Here is a 26,434-nt window from a genome sequence, read left to right as displayed (position 1 = left end):
GATATTTCTGCCAATAAAAAAGTATTTGCCAATTGCTTCAGGTTTCCATCGGGCCAAAATCGCAAGATTAGATGGACGTGATGGAAAACGCAGAAAATGGAAGCAGAATACAGTCTAATATTGGCTGAAAAAAAAAACACCTCGCTCATTTACCTAGGACGCGTATTAGTTGATTTAGCTTTCGGGGATGTAATTTTTCGATAATTCATTACAGTTGGCAGATATTTAGCTAGGTCATTGCTGAGGACGAAAAAGCTAGTACATTAGACTTGTTAACAACCAGCCGATTGAAAAAAAAAAAACTCGGGGATTTATCCCACGAAGTTCGGCACCTGTGTGGGTGTGACAGACAGGCTTGTGCTACATGTTAACGTTACCGCTAAAAAGGCAACACGAGCACTTTGTTGGCAGGTATTTCAACATAGCTGTGCTTGCTGTTTAACTTCGTTGTGCAACTGGCGTGATTACGGCCGTAGCATATTCTTATTTCTAAAATTTCTTCAATGGTACAAGTGATTAAATATACAAAAGCAGGTTAGTTCCGGTGTTGTATACATCAGTAGGGCTGGATGCCCCACGAAGCAACGAATGTTACTTTGATGCTGTGCTAGGATAAAGGCCCATTGTTTGCAAGTAGCGTCCTCGGATCTTGTTTAGTTGGGCTTAGGGTAGTGAACCGTCCTGAATTCACCTAGACGGTCATGCCTTTGATTAAGTGTCCCGTGTTGCGATATGACGCTGTCAGCACTGATAAATATTTGAACTTTTGCGTTTTCTTCTGCTTGATAAGTGCACCATGGTTAGTTTATAATGCGTTGCAACTCGTTAGCAAATTCTCCGCTTTCGTGTTTTCTTGCATTCTCGTAAACAAAAACGTATTTCTAGTTCTCTCACAGGCCTTAAGCGTTCACAGTCAGATATTTGTATTGACAGTCGTGTTAGTAGTATTTGTAACCGTATAACTTCCTTCTTGTGAATCATGATATTTTAGGATGTAAAAATTCTCGAAATTTGCCGCACGTACACTCTAGTGGCTCTTGACAGGGTCGGTACCTACGTGCCCGGCCACCCCTTTCCCCCTCCGTATCTCCCTCTCTCGCTCCTCCGCTGTCCTCTCAAGAGTGGGCAGCCCTGTATAGACTAGGACATGCCCACTAGAGGTGTGTGTGGCTGCGGATGATGGAGCTGAGCAATGTGCGCAGGTATTTCCGAATGGTCTATGGAGGTGTTCTAGCCATGCATAGGTAACCGATGTGGTAAGTGTCGCCCTCATGTGGGGTCTCCGCGACTCCAGCTTCTGCTGGTGGGTAAAAGGTTTGAACCACATGGTTCACACCTGGGAGAAACCATACCTGGGAGGTTTGAACCACACGGTGGGAGAAAATCTCGAGCGATGAGGAACAAATCACTGTGTCTTTTAAAATGTGGTTTACCCGCCGTCGTTACTCAGTGGCTATGGTGTTAGGCTGTTGAGTATGAGGTCGCGGGATCGAATCCCGGCCACGGCGGTCGCATATCGATGGGGGTGAAATGGAAAAACACCCGTGTACGTAGATTTAGGTGCACGTTAAAGAACCCGAGGAGGTCGAAATTTCCGGAGTCCTCCACTACGGCGTGCCTCATAATCAGAAAGGGGTTTTGGCACGTAAAACTACATAACTTAAAAATGTGGCTTCCTACTTCATTTAGAAATCATTCGGAATGTTGCTGTTCATCGTCGAGCCCTCACAGTTTCTCTTCCATGTTGTGCAGATCCCAACAACTCGAGGCAGTTGGTTTTCGTCGGGCATGGCTGGGGAGGCATGATCGGCTTCTGCTTCGTTACACTGCACGGGAACTTAGTACACCGCATGATCGTCATCAACGGCTACCACCCGTTAGCCTTTGTCAAGCAGCTACAGCGAAGCCTCATTCAGATGATGATGTCCTGGTAAGCTATTCATCTTCTTCAGCTTCACAAAACCTTGGACATAACTTCTTCCATTTTCACATACCTTGAGTAGCGTGACCTGCTGTGACTGGCCATGCTCCACATTCTGTCATTATTTATGTTATTGTTTGGGATTTTTTATGCAGTTCCTTTTTTTCCAGCTCCCTTTTTCCTTTCTTCGATTTATATGCTTCTGTTTACTTATTTCTACAGAATGGGCAGGCGTTGTGCCACTTCCAGTGGCTATCGCCAGCCTGCCCATTGCTTTTGTTTCGCTTGCTTTCAAGTGTACATAATTTTTACTCAAATAATATATTAACAACAACGTTCATGCCTATATGCTAAATGTGCGACCCCCGTTCCTCCCTTCTTTCTTGCATCTACGATAAAAAAATTTGCGGACACGTTCATTTCCTTCACTTTAAACACAGGCTCAAATAGGAGCTTTGTGTTGCCGAAAAAAAATCTTGATTGTTAACAGTGGCTTAAGAGATAGTGCTGCGCAGTAGCAGACGAGGAACATGGTCGGGAAGTGGTGTGAGCTAGGACACATCACTTGGCTATACTTTTGTTTAAAACATCTCTATATCAATAGCATGGATATGTAGGGGAGAAAAAGGTTATGAATGTTGGCAACCAAGTAATTCCTACTAGGTACAAGTAGACACCTAGCAGCCACCTAAATGAAAGTGAGAGAAGCAGCGACATATAAATTGGATGCAAAAGATGGAAACAAAAAGGTCCACGGAGCTTTACAAAAACGGCAAGCAAGAGATAAGGAAACGAAATTTGTGCAACACGAAAGCCAGTGCCTTGTTTTCTGAGTCCCGAGCTAACTAACTGAAGAGAAACCGTACACGAGTAAATATTCGCCATCAAAGGGGCAAGTGTCTACAGCAGAAAAGATACGGACATGACGCAGCACATTGTAATGTAAGGCAAAGATATTAATCCCGTCATAACCGTAGGGAACGTCCGCCTCGTAGGATCGGTGGCATTGAAGCCTAATGAAAATGTTTACGTACCATGGCGAGCGAGAAAACCTTTACCAAAAGCTCGTTTTTGCGCTGATATAAAAAATTCGCATATGGAAACATTAAGAATCTGGCAGATGTATATGTACATGGCGTAAGAGGGGCGATATTTACCTCATACCTGTCTCTGCCCAGTTATCAATATGTCCATACATGAAGCGACCGCCGTATATGGTATATAAACTACTTTTATGACGCGTAGGTACCAAATATCTCTATATTAGCCCATTTTAACTACTTTTATGACGCGTAGGTACCAAATATCTCTATATTAGCCCAATTTTAACACGTCTATTTATGGTCCTCTTATTGGTCGTACTTGTGAAATGTTATATGACTATAGGTCTAGCACCTCGAAAAATTATGGGCGTTTACCTTTTATATATGCCAAGTAACTGGGGCTGCATTATCATCATCATCACCAGCCTATTTTTAAGTGCAATGCAGGGCGAAGGTTTCTCCCAGCGAATTCGGATTAGCCCGGCCTTGTGCAAGCCGATTCCAATTTGCGCTTGCTAATTTCTTAATTTCATCACCTCGCTTAGTTTTGTGATGCCCTCGACTGCGCTTCCCTTCACTTGGCACCCATTCTGTAACTCCAATGGTCAACCAATTACCTACCCTACGCGTTACATGGCCTGCCAACTCCATATCCTTTCTGTTCATGTCAACTAGAATATCGGCTCTTCCCATTTATGTTTTATCGTTGCGCCTTACATTGTCATACTATCACTCTTAGTGTAGTCTTCCACTTGCTCTCGAGCTTCTTTGCTAACCTCCAAATTTTTGCCTCATATGTTAGCACCGGCAGAATGCAATGATTGTACACGTTTATTTTCAACGACAGTGCTAAGCTCCCAGTGAGGATTTGGTAACTCATGCGATGTGCACTGTAACGCGTTTTGTTCAGTACGTTTCCCGGTCGTGATCTGAGTCTTCAGCGAGCAATTCATTTATATAAACGTAATCCTGCACTGACTCTAAAGGTTGACTCGCGATCATGAATCCGTGTTCCCTTGTCACGCTATTTAACATTACATTTGTCTGTTTTATATAATATTCAACCCTACTTTTACACTTGGTAAGTTCGGGTCCTCAATGATCTGTTGCAATTCATCCCAAGTGTTGCTGAACAGGACAATGTCACCCGCAAACCAAAGGTTGCTGACATATTCGCAGTTGATTTACGCTCCTAAACCTTCCCAGCCTCATTGCGTTAACACTTCTTCTAAGCATGCAGTGAATAGCATTGCAGAGATTGTCTCCTTACCTGACCATTTTCTTAATAGGTAACTTTCTGATTTTCTTATAGAGAAGCAAGGTAGCTGTGAAACCTTTGCAACTATTTCGCAAGATATTCCCGTATGCCTCCAGTAACCTTTGAATACGCAATGCATCTGTGACAGCTGATATCTCTACTAAATCAGATGTATCTTCATAATCTGTGAAAGCCATTTAGTGAGGTTGATGGTACTCCGCATATTTATCAATTACCTCGTTGATGATATGGAGGTAATCCACCGTAGAGTATCCCTCGCTGAAGTGACTCTGTTCTCTTCATTGATTGAAGTAAAGTATATCCCTGATTTATTTGGAAATTATCTTGCTGAGTATTTCATACAATACAAAAAGCAAGCTAATGAGCCTATAATTCTCCAACATTGTAACGGCTCTGTTTTTATGGATTAGTATATTATTGGCATTCTTCCAGCTCTCTGCTAACGTGGTGCTTGTAGCTGTATATGAGGTCGACATATCGGATACATACCGTTCTCATTCATTCATTCACAAAACTTTATTAGCGTCCTGAAGCCCGGTCTTTTCAGACCGAGGCGGGCCGCGTCCACGTCGGCACCGCCAGGCCGAGCCTTATGGCGTCATCGTGGACCCTCTGGACAGCCCGTAGCTGATCTTGATATGAAGAGCTTGTTATGAACTTGTGCCAGTAAAGCCATTTTTCTTCGGGGTCGGTGAGAGTCGCGGGACAGCCCGCCAGCATGTGTCTGATGTCAATGATGCCATCGCACACGTTACATTCTGTCCTAATTTCTCTTTCTGGGTGAATTTTATTTATGAAATACGGAGTGGGGTACGTCCCGGTTTGCAGTAAACGTAGCGTCACTGCCTGAGCCCTGTTCAATTTTACGTGTGGCAGAGGGAATTGCCTACGCCCCAAGTAGTAATATTTAGTTATGTCGTTGTAAGTTAGTAAGTGATCTTTATGTTCCCCGGAATGGTAGTGGGCGTCGGTTCGGTTCTGACCGGCACGGCAAGCAAGTCCTCGTGCCAGGTCGTTCGTCACCTCGTTGAGGTTGGGCCGAGTCTCGTCCACTTGTCCCATATGTGCAGGAAACCATCGGATTTCAGTTTTGATAGTTTCGACCTTGTCGATAATTTTAGCCGCAGTCCCAGCTACATAGCCTTTGTCAAAGCTCTTAATTGCTGCTTTGGAATCGCTATAGATGAAAGACCATTTACGGTTCCTGATGGCTAGAGCAATCGCGGCTTGCTCCGCCACCGTGGAATCCTTAGTGAAGATGGTGATGGCGTCCCGTACCTCGCCCCGGCTGTCGACCACCACGGCGGTGTAGGCCTCTTTGCCTTTGACCCAGGCAGCGTCTACAAGGGCCGCCTGTTGTCCTAGCTGTTCAATTTCTTTCAACAAAGCTTTCGCTCTCGCTTTTCTCCTGCTAACATTGTGTTCCGGGTGCATATTTCTCGGGAGGGGGGTGGTTCTGATCGCGTCTCTAAGTTTCGCGCTCAATTCTACCTCGGATTCCTTCGGGTTCATTGATCTATTTGGGTCTGTCCCTATCGCTTTGAGTATAAGCCTGCCCGCTCGCGTTTTCGTCAGTCTTTCCTGCTGCGCCATCTGTTGCGCTTCCGCCATCTCTTCTATCGTATTGTGCACGCCTAGGTTCATGAGCTTCACGTTCGAGGTGCTGATGGGTATACCTAGGGTAGCCTTCACTAACTTTCTGATCAGAGTGTTTAGCTTGTTCAGCTCGGCCTGCGACCATTTAAATAGACCTGCCACGTAGCTGAAGTGACATAGAGCGAAGGCATGCACTAGCCTTAGAGCGCTGTCCTCACCCAGGCCTCTGTGTCTGTTGCTGATTCTCCTTAGTAATCTGATGACTTGGTCCGTCTTGTTGGAAATGTGCTGAATGGCATTCAGGTTGGTACCTCCCGTTGCTATGTGGAAGCCTAAAACTTTAATATTTTCCACCTGCCTGATCGCGGATCCGTCGTGACAGCGTAACATAATCTTGGGTTCCTCCCCGGGGACGTAGCCCCTGGGTCTTCGACCCCTGCGTCGATGTTTTAGGACCAAAAGATCCGACTTTGCCGCCGAACAGTTGAGTCCCATCTCGCCTAGCGTGCTTTCCACGGCGTGTATGCTCTCTTGCAGTCTGGTCTCCGTTTGGCCTACGTTACCGTTGGCGCTCCATATGGTTATATCATCGGCGTATATTGCAAAGTGTATACCTTCTATGCTCTCCAGTTTCCTCGCGACTCTGGTCATTGCTAGATTAAATAGCATGGGCGAAAGTACGGCCCCTTGCGGGGTACCCCTGTTTCCCAGGTTCATCACCTTTGATTTTAGTTCACCTAGCGTGAGGCTTGCTTGCCTACCGCCCAGAAACGCCTTGACTACACTGTATAGCCTCTCGCCCAACCCCAGCTCGGACAGGACCTCGAGGATGGCCTTGTGCTGTATGCGATCGAAAGCTTTTTCGACGTCTAGTCCCAGAATCGCTCTCGCGTGCACCGGGCTAACGTGTATGAGCTGGTGTTTGATCAGGAGCATGGCGTCCTGAGTCGATAGTCCGGGGCGGAAACCGATCATGTTATACGGGAGTATGTCATTTTGTTCGACGTATCTAGTGAGTCTGTTAAGAATAACGTGTTCCATAGCTTTACCTATGCACGATGTAAGCGATATTGGACGTAGGTTATCCAGATGGAGTGGTTTGCCCGGTTTCGGTATGAGGATGGTGTTAGCTATCTTCCATTCCTCCGGATAGTCTCCCTTTCTCCACAACTCGGTGAAATGATCCGTCAGGAAAGTGATCGACTCATCGTCTAGATTCATTAAGAGTTTATTGGTAATACCGTCGGGTCCGGCTGCCGATCTACTAGAGAGACCATGGAGGGCGGCCCGTACCTCACCCTCGGTGAAATCGCGGTCCATTTCCTCGCACGGTCCTCCCATGTACTCCACGCGTTCGTCGCTATCGCCCGGTTGTTCGAGCGGGAGATATTTGTCCGCGAGCTGCCTCATGACTACCTCCTGAGTCGTGCACTGGCTGACTTGATGTACCAGTTTTGTAATTGCTGTTCTCTTGTTTGACTTAGTGTCGCTCTCGTTCAATAGATGTTTGAGGATGTTCCAACTGCCTCCATGTTTGATTCTGCCGTCTGCCAAGTGGCAAACTTCGTCCCACTGCTGTTTCACGAGCGTTCTCGAATGCTCCTCGATCTGTCTGTTTAGTAACGCTATCTTTTTCCTGAGCTTTCGGTTCAGTCTTTGCGTTTTCCATCTTTGCAGAATGGATTGTTTGGCCTCGATCAGATGCGCGAGCCTACTGTCCATGCTCTCTATGTTTTCTTCTGTCTTAATTTCTTTAGTGGCCTCCCTGAGGTCCTCTTCGAGCTGGTTGACCCAGGTCTGGAAGGACTGTCTGCCCGCTTCTATCGGTTCCGATTCTAGTCTCTTCGCTCTAACTTTCCTAAAAAGGTCCCAGTCCGTGCACCGAAAGGTTCTAGCCTCTTGTTTCGGCATACCTATACCTATGTGTATGATATAGTGGTCGCTGCCTAGATCGGTGCCCGAGTTTTCCCAACTAGCTTGTTTAGAGTTGTTGACAAAAGTTAGGTCGGGCGTAGAGTCCCTGCACGTGGACGTGCCACAGCGGGTGGGGAAAGTCGGATCTGTGATCAGGCACAGTCCCAGGTCCATGGCAAGGTTCCATAACCCCTCACCTTTCTTTGTATTCCAAGCGTATCCCCACGCTTGGTAGGGGACATTAAAGTCCCCTCCGATGATGAGCGGAGAGCTCTTTGCGACAGTGAGTGCCTTGTTGAAAAGTGCCCTAAAGCTTTGTTTCTTGTAGGTGGGACTGCTATAAATGTTCAGGCAGAAGATACTCTGCGCCCTGCCCTTGTGCCTTTTGAGTACGACTTCTACTAGGATATACTCGATTTTACTCAGTCCGAGATGGATATCGTGTTCGATAAAGGGTAGCTTTTTGTCAACGAGGGTGGCCAATCCCCTTCCGGAATCTTTTTCTCTACATACCGATTTGTACCCGGTTAGCTTTACTTCGTCCGCTAAAGTTTCCTGCAGCATAATTACTTTTGGTTTGACCCCCATCGATCTAATTAATTGGCGCAGCGATGCCTTTTTGTTGTGGAATCCGCGACAATTCCACTGCCACACACTAAAACTGTGGGCGCTATCCATGATTATTGAATGGGTTAATTTTGCTGTTACCCGCGATCGATCTCTTTGGAGCGCCCCCTGACGTTCCGGAGAGCGATTTTACGCTTTCTGATTCTGACGGCAAGAATTCGTCGTCGTCGCATTTCGTTTCGAGTTTCTTGAATCGCTGTTCGGCCGTTAACCTCCATTTCCATAGTTTATCCACTTTAAAGTTAGTCCTTTCCGTCGTTTCTCTAATTTCTTTGATTACCTCTTTCAGCTCGCTAAGGACATCGAAAACCGAGTCAGTTTCGGGGCTTACTGCTCTTTTTTTCGGGGCGGGGGAGTTATCTCCCTCGCCTGGTTCGTTGCTTTGACCTACTGGTCTTGCTACTGCTACGCTGGCAGGGCTCGGCTGTGCCTTCTTTTTCAGTTCTGCTACCTGTTTGGTCAGCTCTGCATTAGCTTTACGCAAAGAGTTTACCTCCCTAATCAACTGTTCTATTCTGGCATCATTGCTTTCAGTCACCGCCGGCGTAGTGGCGCCACCAACGATTCTCACCGTACCTTTGACTTTATCCGCCCAGGCGGTCCCAACTGTCGGCTTGGCACCGGGTGTTCCATCTTCTAAGAGCGCCTGGGCTCCTCCCGACTTGGAGCGGCTTCTCTCCCTCGCGGCCGATCGCGACCGGGCGCGTTCCCTTTGCACCTGCGATCCTCCCGACTTGGAGCGGCTTCTCTCCCTCGTGGCCGATCGGGACCGGGCGCGTTCCCTTCGGCGAGCTCGTACCACATAGGGTGTTTGAAATCTCTGCTTGCACACCTTGTCTCCGGTGGGATGGTCTCCTCCACAGAACTTGCACTTGGGCGTGCAAACGTGGTCCGCTCGTGGGTTGGGGTCTCCACACCCTCTACACTGAACAGAGTCCGGCGTGGGGCACACGTCCGAGCGGTGTCCTACCCTACCACAAGTGAAGCACACATCAAATTGTTTCCTGTAGAGATAACATCTCAACAAGGTCGGCCCGTAGCGCACAAAGTTTGGCACTTTCAGTCCATCGAAGAGGACGATGACTGAGCCTGACGTCTTGATGCGCTTGGCGGCCAAAGCGAGCGGGTTGCGCTCATGCACGATATTCCTTGTGATAGTAGACTGGGAGTCCCTGATGTCGACTTGTCTAATCACCCCTTTGCACGTGGCGTGCGGGGCCGTCTCGTACGCATTGACCTCGTACTCCGTTTCCACGATTTTGAAGGACTTCATTCTCACGTACCTTGCCGCATGTTCTGGTTCAGGAGTGCTCACCACCACGATATTTTGCGTGAAGTTGGGGCACACCATGTCTTCACTTGCTTGCTCTGCCGTTAGGCCTGAAGCCTCGATCATTGCAGTTCCAATAGCGGTGGTACTTACTTTGCTCAAATTTAGTCCTCCTCGTGGCCTGATTATAATTTTCCGATGCTCCTCGGGCAGTTGGGGCATCCTTGAGGCCTTTACTATACGGTACTTTATCGAGCCGGTGTTGGTGGCGGAATACAGAACAGAACAGATACAGAACAGAACATACCGTTCTGTATCTCATTTCATTCTTAGCAAGCAGCTCTGCAAAATTTGTGGGTAGTTCATTACATCAGTAAGGCAATATTCATACCTCATCATCTGAACCATTCAGGGATATTCAGATGGGCAAGTTATGTTCAGCCAGCGACAAACACAGTTGGCCTATATGCTACTCCCGCGAAGCCTTTTGTTAATGCTACAGCTTCGAGGCGCATGTATCCACCATTTCACGTTTTCGAGTGCTGCACAATAAGTGTCTCATTGGCTTGGCGCATAAAAAATTTGTTGCGTTCAGTGGTCGATCCGTTCCATACGCACGTTCTAGGTCGATTCAGACCGATTAGGGTTCAAGGCGGGCACATGCATTTACGTATGCAACGAATTGCGGCAATGCCCATCTCACTATGCCTGTCAACGTCAGGGTGTCGGAGCGAAATGCTTATCGTTCTGGTTTTTGTTTCGTTCCACTGAAACACGTTCCGTACCGCTTCTGCCCCGGAACAAAAAAAAATATTGTCCGTAGCGATGAATTACGACGTTGGTTCACATGCGAAAAAGCTTCGAAGCAAAGGAACGATAAAAGGAGTGTTTATTTTTCTCAATAAGTGCATTACGAATCCTAAGATCATGCTCAGTGTGTAGAGCCAAGGCACTGAGCGTGATCTCAGAAGCACCATGTCATCGTGTGTACCAGCCGAAATGCGAGAGGTTGTTCCGATAAAACTAACTTAAACGAACATAAACAAACGATGAAACTTCGGTAACAAAGCGTTGTAGGCGTCGAAAACGAAACGATAAGTTCTTCAGCGCACAAGCCCTGGGATATGCTACGGCGCCTATCTGCTAGCGCACCGAGCGGCAGGCTTTGATTAGTGGAGCGCTCGACCGGCAATCGCTCGCGCTTATCCGTGTCCGAGATATGTGCTTATGCGCACCCCTGAGGTATGCACTGATGCTAACGTTGCCTGACGTCGGTTGTTTCGGATTGCCGATTTTCCCCTTGAACCGAAAACCGATTAAAGGTACGTAGGTATCACTCCGAAACAAAATAATAACTTCTCTGTTATGCTTTTGTTCCCGTCAAAAAGATCCTTTCCATTCGTTTTTCGTTTTCGTTCAGTTCCGACACACACTCATCGACGGTAATGTGTTAGCATTGAATCAATACAGCGACAAAACATATTGCCGCCTTCGAAACGAGTTGTGCGTATGAGGCGTGTATGAGATAGATAGCCCCCGAAAGGGGCGTGAACTAAGTATCCTAAAAAATGCTAACGCACTAAAAATTGGCTTAGCGTGCAAGTTTGGGCTTTTTCGTGATCCATTGAAAAAAAACGACAAAGCTAAAAAAAATACAGAGACACGAGAGAGCGCTGTGTTCGTGTCGCTCTCTTGTGACCCTCTCTTTTCTTGCACTGTGTCGTTTTTTTCCAAAGCATTAAAAAATGGTTAATATATTTAAGAGGGTAGGAAGCAAATAAACTAATAAAGAAGCAAGGCTGATCGCGCCACAGTAAAGCATCACAAACCCGTGAAGTTATTGTGGAATATACCCCAAGACAAGAGAAAACATTGAGGCAGAACCCATCCCACAATTACTATCCACCTTAATGTGGAAGAATTGAATCAATGTAGCGACACAACATATTTCCACCGTCTTAACGGGTTGTGTGGGAAGTGTGCACTGCAGCGGTATTCCTCTTTCGCACGTCCTTAAGAACAGCCAGCGCCATCTAGCGCCACCACTGAGAAGCGCGGCTGTGGACTCCGAAATTAATGGCGTGCCGGTGTGTGCCAATGTTGATAAACACGCGATCTGAGAACCGAGCTCCTCTCTCACGCTCCTAATTGGAGATGCTACGCCATCTAGTGGCAGTGCCGAGAAGTCCGCGCGTGGGCTCCGAGACGATAGGCGTGGTGCGCCAGTGGCATCCCACGCTGAGAATTGTTGCTTCGCTTGCCACGCACTCAGTAGCACATACTACCCACTGCATTAACGGTGGACCTCGCTCAAGCGTTGGCGTGACAGGCGTTCATCTAAAGGCGGCGCCTACAAGTACACTTCTGGTACAGCCTGCTAATGCGCTGGGTTGCTGTGTTTGAGGAACCCTTGTGACGTTGACTCTATTCCGCTCAACATCGCATAAATTTAGTGTATCGGCGTCGTCATTGTAGAGCGCCGCATTTCGAGTTACCTAGCTACCCAACTTGGTGACAGAGAAGTTCGTTGAAGAACGGCACACACATACTTTTATATACCCAGTGACCCAAGTTGGCATCAAGGGGGTTTATTGAAGATCAGCACACAGCAAGTGGCACATGCCTAATGCGCCAAGTCGTGACCAAGTTTCGTCGCGCATCGGTATGCCTACCCAGTCCCGCATCTGCATGCAGGGACCCATGTCGGCGTGAAGGAGGTTCGTTGAAGAGCGGCACGTACGCATACCTTGGCGCATGCTCATCGATCCAAGCTGGTCTGATTGATGAGTTAGAAACATGTTACATAAGCAGAGCAGACCGATGCGCAACCTATTTAACCGCGAACCACCCGGTGACTGGGGTAGGCTGGAAAATGGTTAGATGCGCAGACGCACAGACACATAGCCCCGGTAAGCACGTGAAGCATCCTAATAATGCTACCGCATCAAAAACAATCACCACAACAATAGAAAAGAAAATTATAATTAGACACACTAAATACTATATTACGATAAATCAATATTGTGGCATATCAGGCGTTCCTCTTGCAAGGCAGCCATCACTGTGTTTCTAGAAGAACGTGGTCCGATGATTTCGGCCACCGACGGCGAGCCCGAGGAACTGCCTCTCGCTCCATACTACTGACCAGCTGCCCCACCGGTGTGGCCCCTCGTGACCTTTTTGCCTGCGCTCATCGCTCTTCAAACGACTACTGCTCGTACTGGCGAAAACACCCTTTTCGCTTTTATCTCAGTACCCGCCCGTCGGTGTGGCCCCTAAGCGGGAATTAAGGCGACCACCCGGCAGTGCAAGAAAGCCCGCTGCAGGCTACAGGAAAAGGAAGAGGGGAATGCAGCCGCACCCAAAAGCTGAAGGAATGTGACAGCCGCAGTCCGTGCGGCCACAGGAACGCGCCCTTACGCCGAAGCTGCTCCCCCCGAATACGGCGAGCGCTCAACAATGTCACGCGTTCACACAGCCCAAGTGAAAAAAAAAGTGATGAAAGTATTTTTCGAGAGCAACATGTATTAAATTTGTGGTATTACTAGTGAACCAAGACCACTTTAGGTTTTTTAGTCTGCATGGATTATTTTGTAAGGCAAGAATAGGTTTTAGTGTCAATAGAACTGATTGAATTTTCGCCAGGCCGAGGTAGTGTAAACAAAAGGACAAGTTTTTTTCAGAACTGATTGGTAAAAGGTAGATGCCTTGAAAATGGTGCTCATAGTAAACATAACTAGACTTAACTTGGAGCACTTGCTTGCTGCGTTCTGCTATTGCTTATGTCCGATGCGACTAATTACAGTGTTTCTATTTTTTTCTGTTAGAAGAACGGGTACTCAAAAATATTTCTCCATATATATTTTTAGTTGCTCATTCTTTTGAATAATAAATAGAATAGCCCGCAGTATCGATAAAAGGAGGCTACTGGCGTCTTGAAAAATGCCCTGCGCCAGCTTGGTCGTAGGGTAACATCACTTTTGTGCACAATAAAAAAAACATTATTCACTGCATACAATACCAGACATAGTAAACTTATGCCCGCCGAAGTGAACAAGATTCATTTTATGGGCACGTGAAACGAATTTATTCATATAATTTTTCGTGTCTTCACTCAATGTAACATCTCTTACTTGTATACTGTAAATAGACCAAAAATACAAATAAGAAGCAAAAGAAACCAATAAGGCAACAAAAACTTTGTGCCAAACGCAGGTAAACAATAAAACAATGAAAAAGAAAACTGTTTTGCTTAGGTATAATGAACGACATAGCATAAAACTCACGCAAGTTAGCAACAGAAATGCATTGCATTCGGCCAACAGCGTCCATGTCTCGTCAGAATACTGAATTTACATCAACGAAAAACGGAAGAATTGATCAGTTTTCAAACTTGAAATCATGGGGTTTTTCGTGCTAAAACCACTTTCTGATTATGAGACATGCCATAGTGGAGGACTCCGGTAATTTCGACCACCTGAGGTTCTTTAACATGCACCTAAGTCTAATTACACGGGTGTTTTCGCATTTCGCCCCCACCGAAATGCGGCCGCCATGACCGGGATTCGAGACCGCGACCTCGTGCTCAGCAGCCGAACAGCAAAGCCACTCAGCAACCACGGCGGGTTTTGTTTAAAACTTTGAGCTATGTGTTGCACACTTTCGCCATTTCATTATATTACGATACTCCTTATATATATTCATTACTTTATAATCAAGTCTGTGTCCTATGATTTGTACGTGCTCTTTAAGTTCCGCGCAGATTGTGGACAATGTTCCTGTTTAGGCAACGCCTGATGAAGGCATTGCAGTCTTTCTTGACTTCCTCAAAAATCTACAAAGAGAGGTTGATTTTATAGGCACCGAAAAAAATGGAATGAAATGGAAAGGAACATAATGCGACCAGTGTAAGCTTGATTGAAAAGTAACGCCCAAAAATGAATAATGGTCTGTAAGTTCAAGGAAAGATTCACCGTATTTACGTTTGACATCATGATCTATCTTCTTGTTTATTGGATGAAAAAGCATCAACTTTCTCTTTTTTTGTATCTATGCTTAGTTTATTACTTGATACCCACATGTTGAGTCTGTGCAGCCATGTATTTGTAGCGACCGTCCGTGAATTCGCCGTGCCCCGCCGCGGCAGTCATTGACCCCTGCTCTTCCTTGGAGCCGAGGTGGCTGCCCGACTGGGGCGCCACCACAGCCACTCAGTCAAACCTGCTTTCACTTCTCAACAAAGCCAGTCGACTCTCCGTTCTCAAGCTGTCAAAAGGTGTATTCCTTGCATCCGCCATACCGAGCTCCGAACACATTTGACACACATAGCTGTTCCTGCAGGTTTTCCCCAGAAAAGAAAACACTTCCTGTCATCTGCAAATAAAAATAATTGATCAGTCATGGTGATATTGTCACGTGGTAGTGACGGTTAAGAAGGCAGCAAAACTGTGATTAACGAAACGAGCGTTTTATTGGGCGAACTTGTGCCCTCAAAAACAGGCTACACTCGAAGAACAACGGTAGCGGCGAATACACTCGGCGATCGTCGAAAATCTGATCAGCGGGTCAAGCGCGTCGGCTTTTATACATCAGTCGTCTAATGTTCCAGAGTAATTGTTGGGACCCGCGTGCCTTCCATAAAGTTCTACACCATTCGCGTGAGGCGATGAAATCAGATAACACAAGGTTCGGCGACAACAGACAGCGAATAGAAGCATCGATAACTTTCCAGAAACTTCGGATACATGCAGGCGCGTCCCGTGCTGTGCGATATCATTTGTTAAGCGGCGAAACGTGGTCGCCCGATAAAGATAAGTACACGTGTCAATACCCCCCTCTTAAAAAGCATCGACCCGATGCTGCAAGAAAAAACGAAAGTAATGAAGAAAAGCACTCGTCGGTCTTCTTCGGCGCGCTGGAGATAGCTAGCGACGTCAACATTCTCTTCGTCAGTGACGTGGAGCAGCATGGCGTCGAGCATCGTCGTCGGGTTCCTGCCGTAAACCAGCTTAAACGGCGTGATCTGTGTTGTTTCTTGCACCGCGGTGTTGTAAGCGAATGTTACGTACGGCAGGACGGCATCCCAGGTCTTGTGTTCGACGTCGACGTACATTGCTAGCATGTCGGCGAGGGTCTTATTCAGGCGCTCCCTATGTGTCTGTGGGTGGTAGGCCGTTGTCCTCCTGTGCCTTGTCTGACTGCCTTTCAGAATGGCTTGGGTGAGCTCCGCTGTAAAGGCCGTTCCTCTGTCGGTAATGAGGACTTCTGGGGCGCCATGTCGCAGCAGGATGTTTTCGACAAAGAATTTCGCCACTTCTTCTGCGCTGCCTTTCGGCAGCGCTTTAGTTTCTGCGAAGCGGGTGAAGTAGTCCGTCGCCACGACGATCCACTTATTTCCGGTTGTTGACGTCGGAAAAGCGCACAAGTCTATCCCGATCTGCTGGAATGGTCGGCAAGGAGGCACGATTGACTGTAGTAATCCCGCTGGCCTTGTCGATGGTGTCTTGCGTCGCTGACAGTCTCGGCATGTTCTGACATTACGGGCGACGTCGGCGGTCAGGCGCGGCCAATAATACCTTTCCTGTATCCTCGATAGTGTCCGGGAAAATCCGAGTTGTCCAGTGGTCGGATCGTCATGCAGGGCGTGCAATAGTTCTGGACGCAGTCTTGACTGGACAACAAGAAGGTAGTTGGCGCGCGCTGATGAGAAGTTCTTCTTTACGAGTACGTTGTTTTGAAGCGAGAACAAAGACGGTCCTCGCTTAAGTGCCCTAGGGACAACGTCGGTGTGCCCTTCCAAATACTCGACGAGGTTTTTCAATTCCAGGTCTGCTTGTTGCTGTTCAGCGAAGTCTTCCACGCTTAAAATGACAAGGAAGGCGTCCTCATCTTCGTCACCTTGCGGCGGCGAGTCAATGGGGGCGCGTGATAGGCAATCGGCATCAGAGTGTTTTCGTCCGGACTTATAGGTTACAGTGATATCATATTCTGGCAGCCTTAGGCTCCACCGCGCCAGCCGTCCTGAAGGATCCTTTAAATCCGCTGGCCAACACAAGGCGTGATGGTCGCAGTGAATTTTCTTTACCTTCTTCTTCTTTCGTGGCGCAGAGTGCCTCCAAGCTGGCGTAACCAGCTTACTTGGTAGAGAAAACTTTTCTTCAGCTGTCGTCGTTTCTCCTCTTCCATCAGAGATGGGACGCCATAGACGTTGCACTTGGAGAATAGACTTTATGTACACGATATTTACATTAACAGCAATTTACAGTGGGTCTGACGTACCAACTCGACATAGCCGAAGTGCATAGCACCCTTCGTACGTCAAGACCCTTGGGTTACACTGGGACCGGCGCCTTAACTCGGCAGAGCCGAAAGTGCAGAGCACCTTTCTTGCGCCCGGAACCCCCGTGAGAGGTCGGGAGCCAGGTTTTAAACCTTCAGATGCCCCTCCCGAATCCCCTCACGGCAAATCACGACACCCCAGTGACCTGATTGGGTCAACTGGGCTGTCACTCATTGGGCTCTCTCTCTCTCTCACCCTCTCCCTGCGTTCCTCGGAACATTCAGAGAGATAGAGGGAGAGAAAGTAACCACCAAACAACAAATAAACAAATAACATCCCAACCGTTTCGCCTCCGCGACATATATGGAAAATCTCCCGACACTTTGAAAAACACTTACGGGGAACGACCATCTGCGTCGCCCCGTCCTCGCACCTTAACTATAGTCGGATACAACTTTAGAAAAAACGGGAGGCCCCGCCCAGATGACCGAAGCGGTGAAGTCACCGGCCGTCCGGCGCATGACATCGGTCCAGAGTCCACGCCCATTGGTGGATGCTTGTGTGCGTTCGCCTCGGAGGAGTAAACGCCCCCTTTTTTCTAAAGTTGTATCCGACTGTAATCCCATCGCGCACTGCGTGCCACAAAGGACACCCCTGCCTACGTGCACCCACCGATTCACAATGCCGTCTTGTGCATGGTTTGTCTCGTCCGGCGGGCCCGTAAAGCTAAGTGCACCGATTGATTTGTCTCGGTGGCGCCAGCCTACCTTTCAAGAGACCGCGCGTCGGGTCACCGATCGCTCGGGTTTTAAGCTGCCGCTTTGTACCCCCCGGCATGACCATTGACGCCCTTACGACGCCTTGCCCGTACGCGTGACAGGTTAAAATGTCCCGACGTGTCGGCGCGGGCTATCTGCCGTCAAAGAGCGTCTCCCGACTCATCACCGAAGCGCCCGGCTGGCTTTACTCTCGGCTAAGCCCGAAAACGGCGACCTCCCACAATTCTAGGAAGGAAAATTACCTCTCAGCGTCCATGCCGTTTGGCAACATCCTTTATAGTCGCTGACGACTTTGAATGGCCTGCCATACAGGTAAGGGCGAAATTTCGCTGTAGCTCAAACGATGGCGAGGCATTCCTTTTCGGTTGTAGAATAATTGCTATCCGATTTTGACAACGACCGCCTAGCGTAAGCTATCACGTGTTCATGTCCATCTTTTCTCTGGACTAGGATGGCACCGAGGCCTAGGCTACTGGCGTCAGTGTGGATTTAGGTATCGGCGTCCTCGTCGAGGTGCGCAAGTACGGACGGTGACTGCATGCGTCGTTTGAGTACTTCAAATGCGTCAGCATGCGGCGTTTCCCACTTGAACTCGACGTCACATTTAGTTAGCTGTGTCAGCGGTTCAGCGATGCGTGAAAAGTCCTTGACAAAGCGCCTATAGTAGGCACACATGCCAAGGAATCTACGCGCTGCCTTCTTGTCGATGGGATGCGGGAACATTGCGATGGCAGCTGTCTTCTGCGGGTCGGGGCAGATTCCAGACTTGCTGATGACGCGGCCTTGGAACAGAAGTTCATCGTAAGCGGTTAACTTCTCCCGAAGAACTTCTCGCAATGAACATCGTAAGCGAAGTTTTTTAAGCTGTCAATTGTTTTACTAGACTCTAATGCTGGTAGGCCGTTGGCGTTGCTCCAGAAAGATCTTGGCCTCGAATACTGGACAGAAGATCTTCTCGTTGCAGACAGCATAGACCTCGAAATGCTGTAAAGCAGTGATTTGGGCTTGTTGGTAAGACATCGCGAGGATTATAGCGCGTTAAAAAGACAAGGACGAAGGTGAGACGTGACACACACAGACGCTAACTTGCAACAATCTTTATTTCGAGCAAGGGACCCATACATATATACAACTTTTTCGCGTACATCATACATGCGCTGTTTACAAAATACCTTTTTTGACTACTAATGCACTTTCTTTTATACGCGAGGGTTTGTCTCCTCTAAAGATAACGCATGAACTGCCGATTGACGGAAGCATCCGATTTCTTGACATTAAGTTTTTATTTTTCACTGACCACGTACGCTGGAAGTACGAGCCTCGCGAGAACAAGCCACTGCTCCCATATCAGTCGGCGCACTCTAAGTTGGTTAAGAGGGGAATAGCAAAGACATGCTTGTCAAACGCATTGTGTAAGTCATGCCCGGTGCTGATGACCGAAAGCATCAAGGATCAGATCCTCCGTCTTCAATTGGCAGGTTTCCCTACACACGTACTTATTAGCGTTGCTGAGGGTCTGCTGAGGTCGAAGCTATCAAATAATTCCGCTAGCGTGCCTTGTGTAGATAAGAGGAGCGTTGCTGTCATCCCATATATCCACGGCTTATCGCATCGTTTAAAGAAAATAGGCCAACGTGCGAATGTCAATGTTGTGTTTTCAGCTGCTACAAAATTGCAATGCCTGTGCAGACTGACCAGACCTCTGACAAGCGCACGTGCAAAAAGAAACACCAGGAACCGTTTGTTGAATGTGTGGAAGAAGTGGTTTATAACCTTCCTTTAAAGTGTGGGAAAAACTACGTCGGGCAAAGCGGAAGGTGCCTCAACGAGCGTTTAAAGGAGCACCGGTACAATGTAGCAGAAAAGCGGGGCGGGTTTCTTGATGCCCACTGCAGGCATTGCAGCTACACTGTTGCCGGGGTGGATGATGGCGACCATTCGACGTGTGCTCCAGCATACAAAGACTGCTCCATTGTGGGAAAAGCCCGAGGTAGGTTAACTCGCGAAATTATAGAAGCGGAATTGATTGATAGGCTTGGCGATAACTGTGTGTCCAAACCATCCATTGCCCTTTCCCAAAAAGAGTTATCGTACCTGCGCAATAGTGTGTAAAGGTATTTTGTAAACAGCGCATGTATGATGTACGCGAAAAAGTTGTATATATGTATGGGTCCCTTGCTCGAAATAAAGATTGTTGCAAGTTAGCGCCTGTGTGTGTCACGTCTCACCTTCGTACTTGTCTTTTTAACGCGCTATAATTCTCACGATAGACCTCGAGTTCGTAGTCTGTATCGTATTCAGTTGTTGCGGGAACTTCCTTTTGCAGATTTCAAACTGGAACTTTCTTGCTTGTCGAAAATTTGACATGTCTGGTGACTTCCTTCGCTTTACAATCAAATTTATGCAGCAGTTGTGTTAGCAGCACAATATATTGAGAGGTGCTGCGACTCTCAGTTCCACGCACCTACTGAAGTCTCTCCTTCGAAGTCATCGCTGAAAGCCCCCTTTCACAGCACCAACAAAATCCAAGTTGGAATCGATACCGTAACCTTCTAGGGCAGGCTATTATTCGGCGAGCATTGAGTTCACGTTCTGAGCAGAAAGAAGCTCAGAGTCGCCTTTTCCGCTCCTAGGTCGCCTTCACCGTATTTTATTTTTCAAAAGTTGCCAAGCTCGCCATCCGATAATGTTTTCGCTCTAGCAGTCATCATGCCGCCTAAAATGAACCCGCTCAAAAACAAAGAAATATATTACAGCAGCACTCATCTCTCGATGATTGTCGATGGCAACGCGATTAGCATTCGAGCAGTTTCGCCACAGACGGTATTTCTACAGTAACGTTTCTTTAACATCAGCAGTAATCATTCTGATACTTCAGTTGCTTATGCCAACTTTGGTATAGCACTCGCTTGCCAAGGTCAACCATGAACGTGGCGGCAAAACGACCACTGTATGACTGCGATGAAGTGATTATGGTAGAATGACGAAGAAGGAATGAGATTGATGAAATGGTAAAGGTGTTATAATGACGACGGTATGACGTCAATGCGATAATGAACCTTGAATTATGACGATGGTATAACAATGACAGCGTGACGACGATGGCATGAAGACAAAGAAATGAGTGTATGAACACGATGACGTGACAGTGACGGTAAGACGACAACCGGGTGTTCAAGCTGTAAGGATGACGATGGCACGAGCACGACTTCATGAAGACGGCATGACAAAGGCGCATAATTATGATTGATGACGGCAGCATAAATACGACAAAATGACGAAGTGATGAAATGGATCAACGGAGGTGGTATGAAGATGACGACACGAAGTTAATTGGATTATCATCAGCCTGGTTACACCCACTGCAGAGCAAAGGCCTCTCCCATACTTCTCCAACTACCCGGGTCATGTATTATTATTGGCCATATCGTCCCTGCAAACTATTTAATCGCATCCGCCCACCTAACTTTCTACCGCCTCCTGCTACGGTTCTCTTCCCTTGGAATACAGTCCGTACCCCTTACTGACCATCAATTATCTTCCCTCCTCATTACATGTCCTGCCCATGCCCACTTATTTACCTTGATTTCAACTAAGATGTCATTAAGTCGTGCTTGTTCCCTCACCCAATCCGATCTTTTCTTATGCCTTAAGTTACACCCATCCTTCTTCTTTCCATAGCTCGTTGCGTCGTCCTCAATTTAAGTTGAACCTTTTTCGCAAGCCGCCAGGTTTCTGCTCCGTACGTGAGTACTGGAAAGACATAGCTGTTATACACTTTTCTGTTGAGGGATTATGGCAACCTGTTGTTCATGATCTGCGCATTCCTGCCAAACGCACCCCAGCTCATTCTTATTCTTCTGATTATTTCAGCCTCATGATCCGGCTCTAAGTAAATGTATTCCCTTACCACTTCTAGCGCCTCACTGCCTATCGTAAACCGTTGTTCTCTTTCGTGACTGTTAAACACTATTGTGGTTTTCTGCAGATTAATCTTTAGACCCACCCTTCTGCTTTGCCTCTCCAGGTCACTGAGCATGCATTGCAATTGGTCCCCTGAGTTACTAAGCAAAGCAATAACATCAGCGAATCGCAAGTTACTAAGGAATTCTCCAGTAACTCTTATCCCCAATTCTTCCCAATCCAGGTGTCTTGATACCTCCTGTAAATACGCTGTGAATAGCATTGGAGAGATCGTATCTCCCTGCCTGACGCCTTTCTTTATTGTGATTTTGTTGCTTTCCTTATGGAGGACTACGGTGGCTGTGGAGCCGCTATAGATATATATTTCAGTACTTTTACATAAGGCTCGTCTACACCCTGATTCCGTAATGTCTCCATGACTGCTGAGGTTTCGGCGGAATCAAGCGCTTTCTCGTAATCAATGAACGCTACATGTAATGGTTGGTTATATTCCGCACATTTCTCTATCACCTGATTGATGGTGAGAATATGGTCGATTGTTGAGTAGCCTTTACAGAATCCTGCCTGGTCCTTTGGTTGACACAAGTCTAAGGTGTTCCTGATTCTATTTGCGATTACCTGAGTAAATAGTTTGTAGGCAACTGGCAGTAAGCTGATCGGTCTATAATTTTTCAAGTCTTTGGATTCTTATGGATTCGGATTATGTTAGTGTTCTGCCAAGATTCCGGTACGCTCGAGGTCATGAGGTATTGCGTATGCAGGGTGGCCAGTTTTTCTAGAACAATCTGCCCACCATCCTTCAACAAATCTGCTGTTACCTGATCCTCCCCAGTTGCCTTCCCCCTTTGCATAGCTCCCAAGGCTTTCTTTACTTCTTCCGGTGTTACTTGTGGGATTTGAAGTTCCTGTAGACTATTCTCTCTTCCATTATCGTCGTTGGTACCACTAGTACTGTATAAATCTCTATAGAACCCCTCAGCCACTTGAACTATATGATCCATATTAGTAATGATGCTGCCGGGTCTGTCTCTTAACGCATACATCTGATTCTTGCCCATTACACTTCCTTATGTCAGCTGTCTTACGCTTGTTGATTAACTTCGAAAGTTGTGCCAGTTCTATTCTAGCTGTAGGGTTAGAGGCTATCATACATTGGCGTTTCTAGATCAGATCTTTCGTCTCCTGCGATAGCTTACTGGTATCCTGTCTAACGGAGTTACCACCGACTTCTATTGCACATTCCTTAATGATGCCCACACGATTGTCGTTCATTGTTTCATCACTAAAGTCCTCTTCCTGAGTTAAAGACTGATTACCTGTTCTGTAGCCTGATTGGGTAACGTTGCTTGAGTGATGACGATTGTAAATCAACAGCGTGACGATGACGTCACGATGCCAGTTGTATGACAAGACTATAATGACGACGATGGCACGACCTCGCCGGCAATACAATCATATGACAAAGGGTGCCTAATAGCGATTGTCGGATGACAACACAATGACGACTATGGCATTACAGCGTCGCATAATCACGATTAGTGACCACAGCGTAATTACGACAGAATGACGGCGTATTGAAATTATCTCTCAAGAAAAGTGGTATAATGGCGACAGCGTGATGGCATTATTATAACGCTACTCAAGTAATGACGATGGTCAAACGACAGCCTGGCGAGATGGCGTAGCGATAATTGTATGACGGCCACTGTATGACAACGATGGTGTTATGGCGTTTGTGATGGCATGAATACGACGGTATCGCAGCGAATGTATGATGACGCAATCAGGACGGCGGCATTACAGTGGTATGGGAACAATAAGAAAATTACGAATGTATATCGACAGTGGTGTGACGACGACAGTATGACAAGAGTGGGATGACGACGATGGCTCGATCAAGGCTGCATGACGACGAGAGTATAACAACGCATGCATGATAGCGATTGACGACGCAATGACGACGATGACACGACAACGGCGGGATAATTACGATTTAATTACGACACGTATGATTACGCTAAAATGAAAGATTGATGAACATGCAACGATGAAGGCGGTTTGAGGACCATGGGATTAGGTTTCTGAGGCGATGAGGATGGTAAAACGACAGCGCTACGATGACGACACGGCGACAGTTGTATGACAAAACTGCGATTACCCCGATGGCATGACCTCGTTGGCATTACAATGGTATGACAATGGAGGCCTGAGAGCGATTGACAGCGCATAATCAAGATAAAATGATGACTGCTTAACTACGACAGAATGACGGAGAAGCAGTGACGTCGCTGGATGAACAAAGATGGTATGGCGACGACATAACGCTACTGAATTAATGACAATGGTCAAACGACAGCTTGACAAAAACTGCGCATTGATAATTTCATGGCGATGACTGTGACAATGATGGCGTGACGACGATGGCATGACGAGAGTTGGATAACGAATTTATAATGACGGTTATGGAACGACCACGACGGCGTTACGACGACGGTATTACAGCGACTGTATGACGACGACGCGATTGCAACAGCGACATGACAATTGCACGGGGACAATGGGAAGACGAGCGTATGACGACTGTTGTCGGACGAAGACCGTATGAGAAGACTATGATGAGAACGATGGCACCACCACGACTGCATGACGACCACGGTTCGACAACGGATGCGTTACAGTGATTGTTTGATGACGCAATGTTAATGCATGGCATAAAAGCAGAGGGATAATTACATCTGAATGACGATATGATTACGCTGAAATGAAGAAGGATTGATGTCGATGGAAAGATGAAGGCGGTGTGATGGCCATAGGATTAGGTTACTGAGGGGATCACGATGGTAAAACGACAGCGTGGTGACGACGGCATGATAATAATGGTATGACGACGAGAGTGTGACGGCAATGACGTGATGCGTGATGGTGATAGTCAGATGAAAAAGCTGGAGTGACAAGGATAGAATGACCACGACGGCATCACAACGGCCGTGCGACAGTGATGCATGATGACTATATGATGACGACGGCATAATGAGGTTCGCATGGATGGATGGATGGATGGATGGATGGATGGATGGATGGATGGATGGATGGATCGATGGAAAAACTTTATCGAGAGTCCTGAGATACGCAATTATTGCGGAATGAGCCACTTCCATGTTGGGACGACAAAAGCTAAAATAACATGCCATGACCATGACGACATCACGACCAGGAGCACCTACGAAATGGAAGAACTATGATTGGGCTAGTTGGTGTTCAGTCATTCTTCCTACGCTAAGTACTGTAAGACTCAACGGGGACAAAACGAACACCGGGTATGAAGTGGACATGTTGCGCTCCTCTGAGTCACTTCGCGTCCGTTCCCAGTGTTCGTTTCGTCCCCGTTGCGTCTTACCGTACTTAGCGCAGCGAGAATGAAAACACACCAAGTGGACGACTATAGTACGCAAATTGGGCCCATTTGGTCGGCTTGTAAGGCGTGACAATGAGGGCATGACGAGAGTCCGATCACGAAGGCTGAATGACAATGAGATAAAGAGCCCGACGACATTGTGACCACGAGCATACACCTAGTGGCCCAAGCTATCAGAAAACTTGGGCCACTGGGTCGGCGTAGGACGGACGGACGGACGGACGGACGGACGGACGGACGGACGGACGGACGGACGGACGGACAGACAGACAGACAGACAGACAGACAGACAGACAGACAGACAGACAGACAGACAGACAGACAGAGCCTGAAGTTGGCAAATACTAATGACACTAAACGGTGTGTGGTTGATTACGGCTATGCCATGCGTAGAAGACTAATTTTAGTTCGTTTTAATAAAACATGTGGTTGAGCCACTTATGCGGCCAACGTGCCGAAATATTTATTAATAAACCGTGGACCTTCGTCATCTTTTTGCCATATACGCAGGTACACCGTCGCGTTCCGAGTTCCTTCTGTACCCGAGCAGTACATGACCATCAAGGACTTCGCGTTTTTCGACTACGTACTCTGGGATTCCTCAACAGCCGAAGAAGTGAATGCAACCAAATACGTCTATTCTAAGCCTGGTAAGCAATAGTTTTTTTCCCTCGTAATTTATTTATGAAAGAAAAAAGACCATGTGTCTTTTCAGGTACCAGTTGGGCTTTCAGCGCCACTATTTCTTTTGCTGTGAATGTCCATAGCATGCAGATCTAGGAAGATTTATTAGAACAGATCCTGTGCATTACTACATCAAAGTGGGATGTGCAGTCCTTAAGGCCTCGTCCAAGTCTCGATCATGTCTCTTTCAAGGAGTCCAAGTGAGCAGGGAAATAGAAAAAAGCATTATCGCTGGTAGCGCCTTCTTGGGTATCTCAGTATATGTTGCCGAAATGCAGGGCGTATCTGAAAATGGCATTCGAAATTTCTCACAGATATGCATTACGTGTTAGTGAAGTCACTTCTCCGGGACTATATGTCTCACAGAGGCAAATATTCTAGAAGAACTCGAGTCATTTGACGCAAACTGTTGTTCATTGAAAATCGTTTTGGCATAGAGAGGAAATGATGTTGGTGGTCGCACCTCAAGGGTGGCCAGCAGAGTGGGCTGGGGCGAAAGAGAGGCAGAAATGATAGTATACACGTGAATGTTATTACGAAAATGAGAGAGAGAGAAATAACTTTTATTTATATAGCGGGCAGATTCGTGGGGGGGGGGAGGCAACCCCGCTTAGATGGCGGCCAGAAGCCCTTGAGCTTAACAATTAAATTTTACTTAGGCTATGATCCTTATTCAACTAATGCACTGTGCATTAGGTGCGCG

At 47.1% G+C, this 26,434-nt stretch overlaps 1 protein-coding gene across 1 annotated transcript in view; it reads left to right on the top strand.

Moving 5' to 3' along the window:
• The window catches only part of LOC135909559 (epoxide hydrolase 4-like), a 199,478-nt gene that overhangs the window by 147,567 nt on the left and 25,477 nt on the right, over positions 1 to 26,434 (top strand). Inside the window, exons 5-6 of the mRNA XM_070522631.1 lie at positions 1,753 to 1,930; positions 25,558 to 25,697. Of these exons, the coding sequence (XP_070378732.1) occupies positions 1,753 to 1,930; positions 25,558 to 25,697 (318 nt within the window). The remainder of the gene's footprint in view (positions 1 to 1,752; positions 1,931 to 25,557; positions 25,698 to 26,434) is intronic.

Source organism: Dermacentor albipictus, chromosome 7 (genome assembly GCF_038994185.2).
Source record: "Dermacentor albipictus isolate Rhodes 1998 colony chromosome 7, USDA_Dalb.pri_finalv2, whole genome shotgun sequence".
NCBI lineage: Eukaryota > Metazoa > Arthropoda > Arachnida > Ixodida > Ixodidae > Dermacentor > Dermacentor albipictus.
Note: the sequence above shows the minus strand (reverse complement) of the source record. Positions and strands in the feature narration are given on the sequence as shown.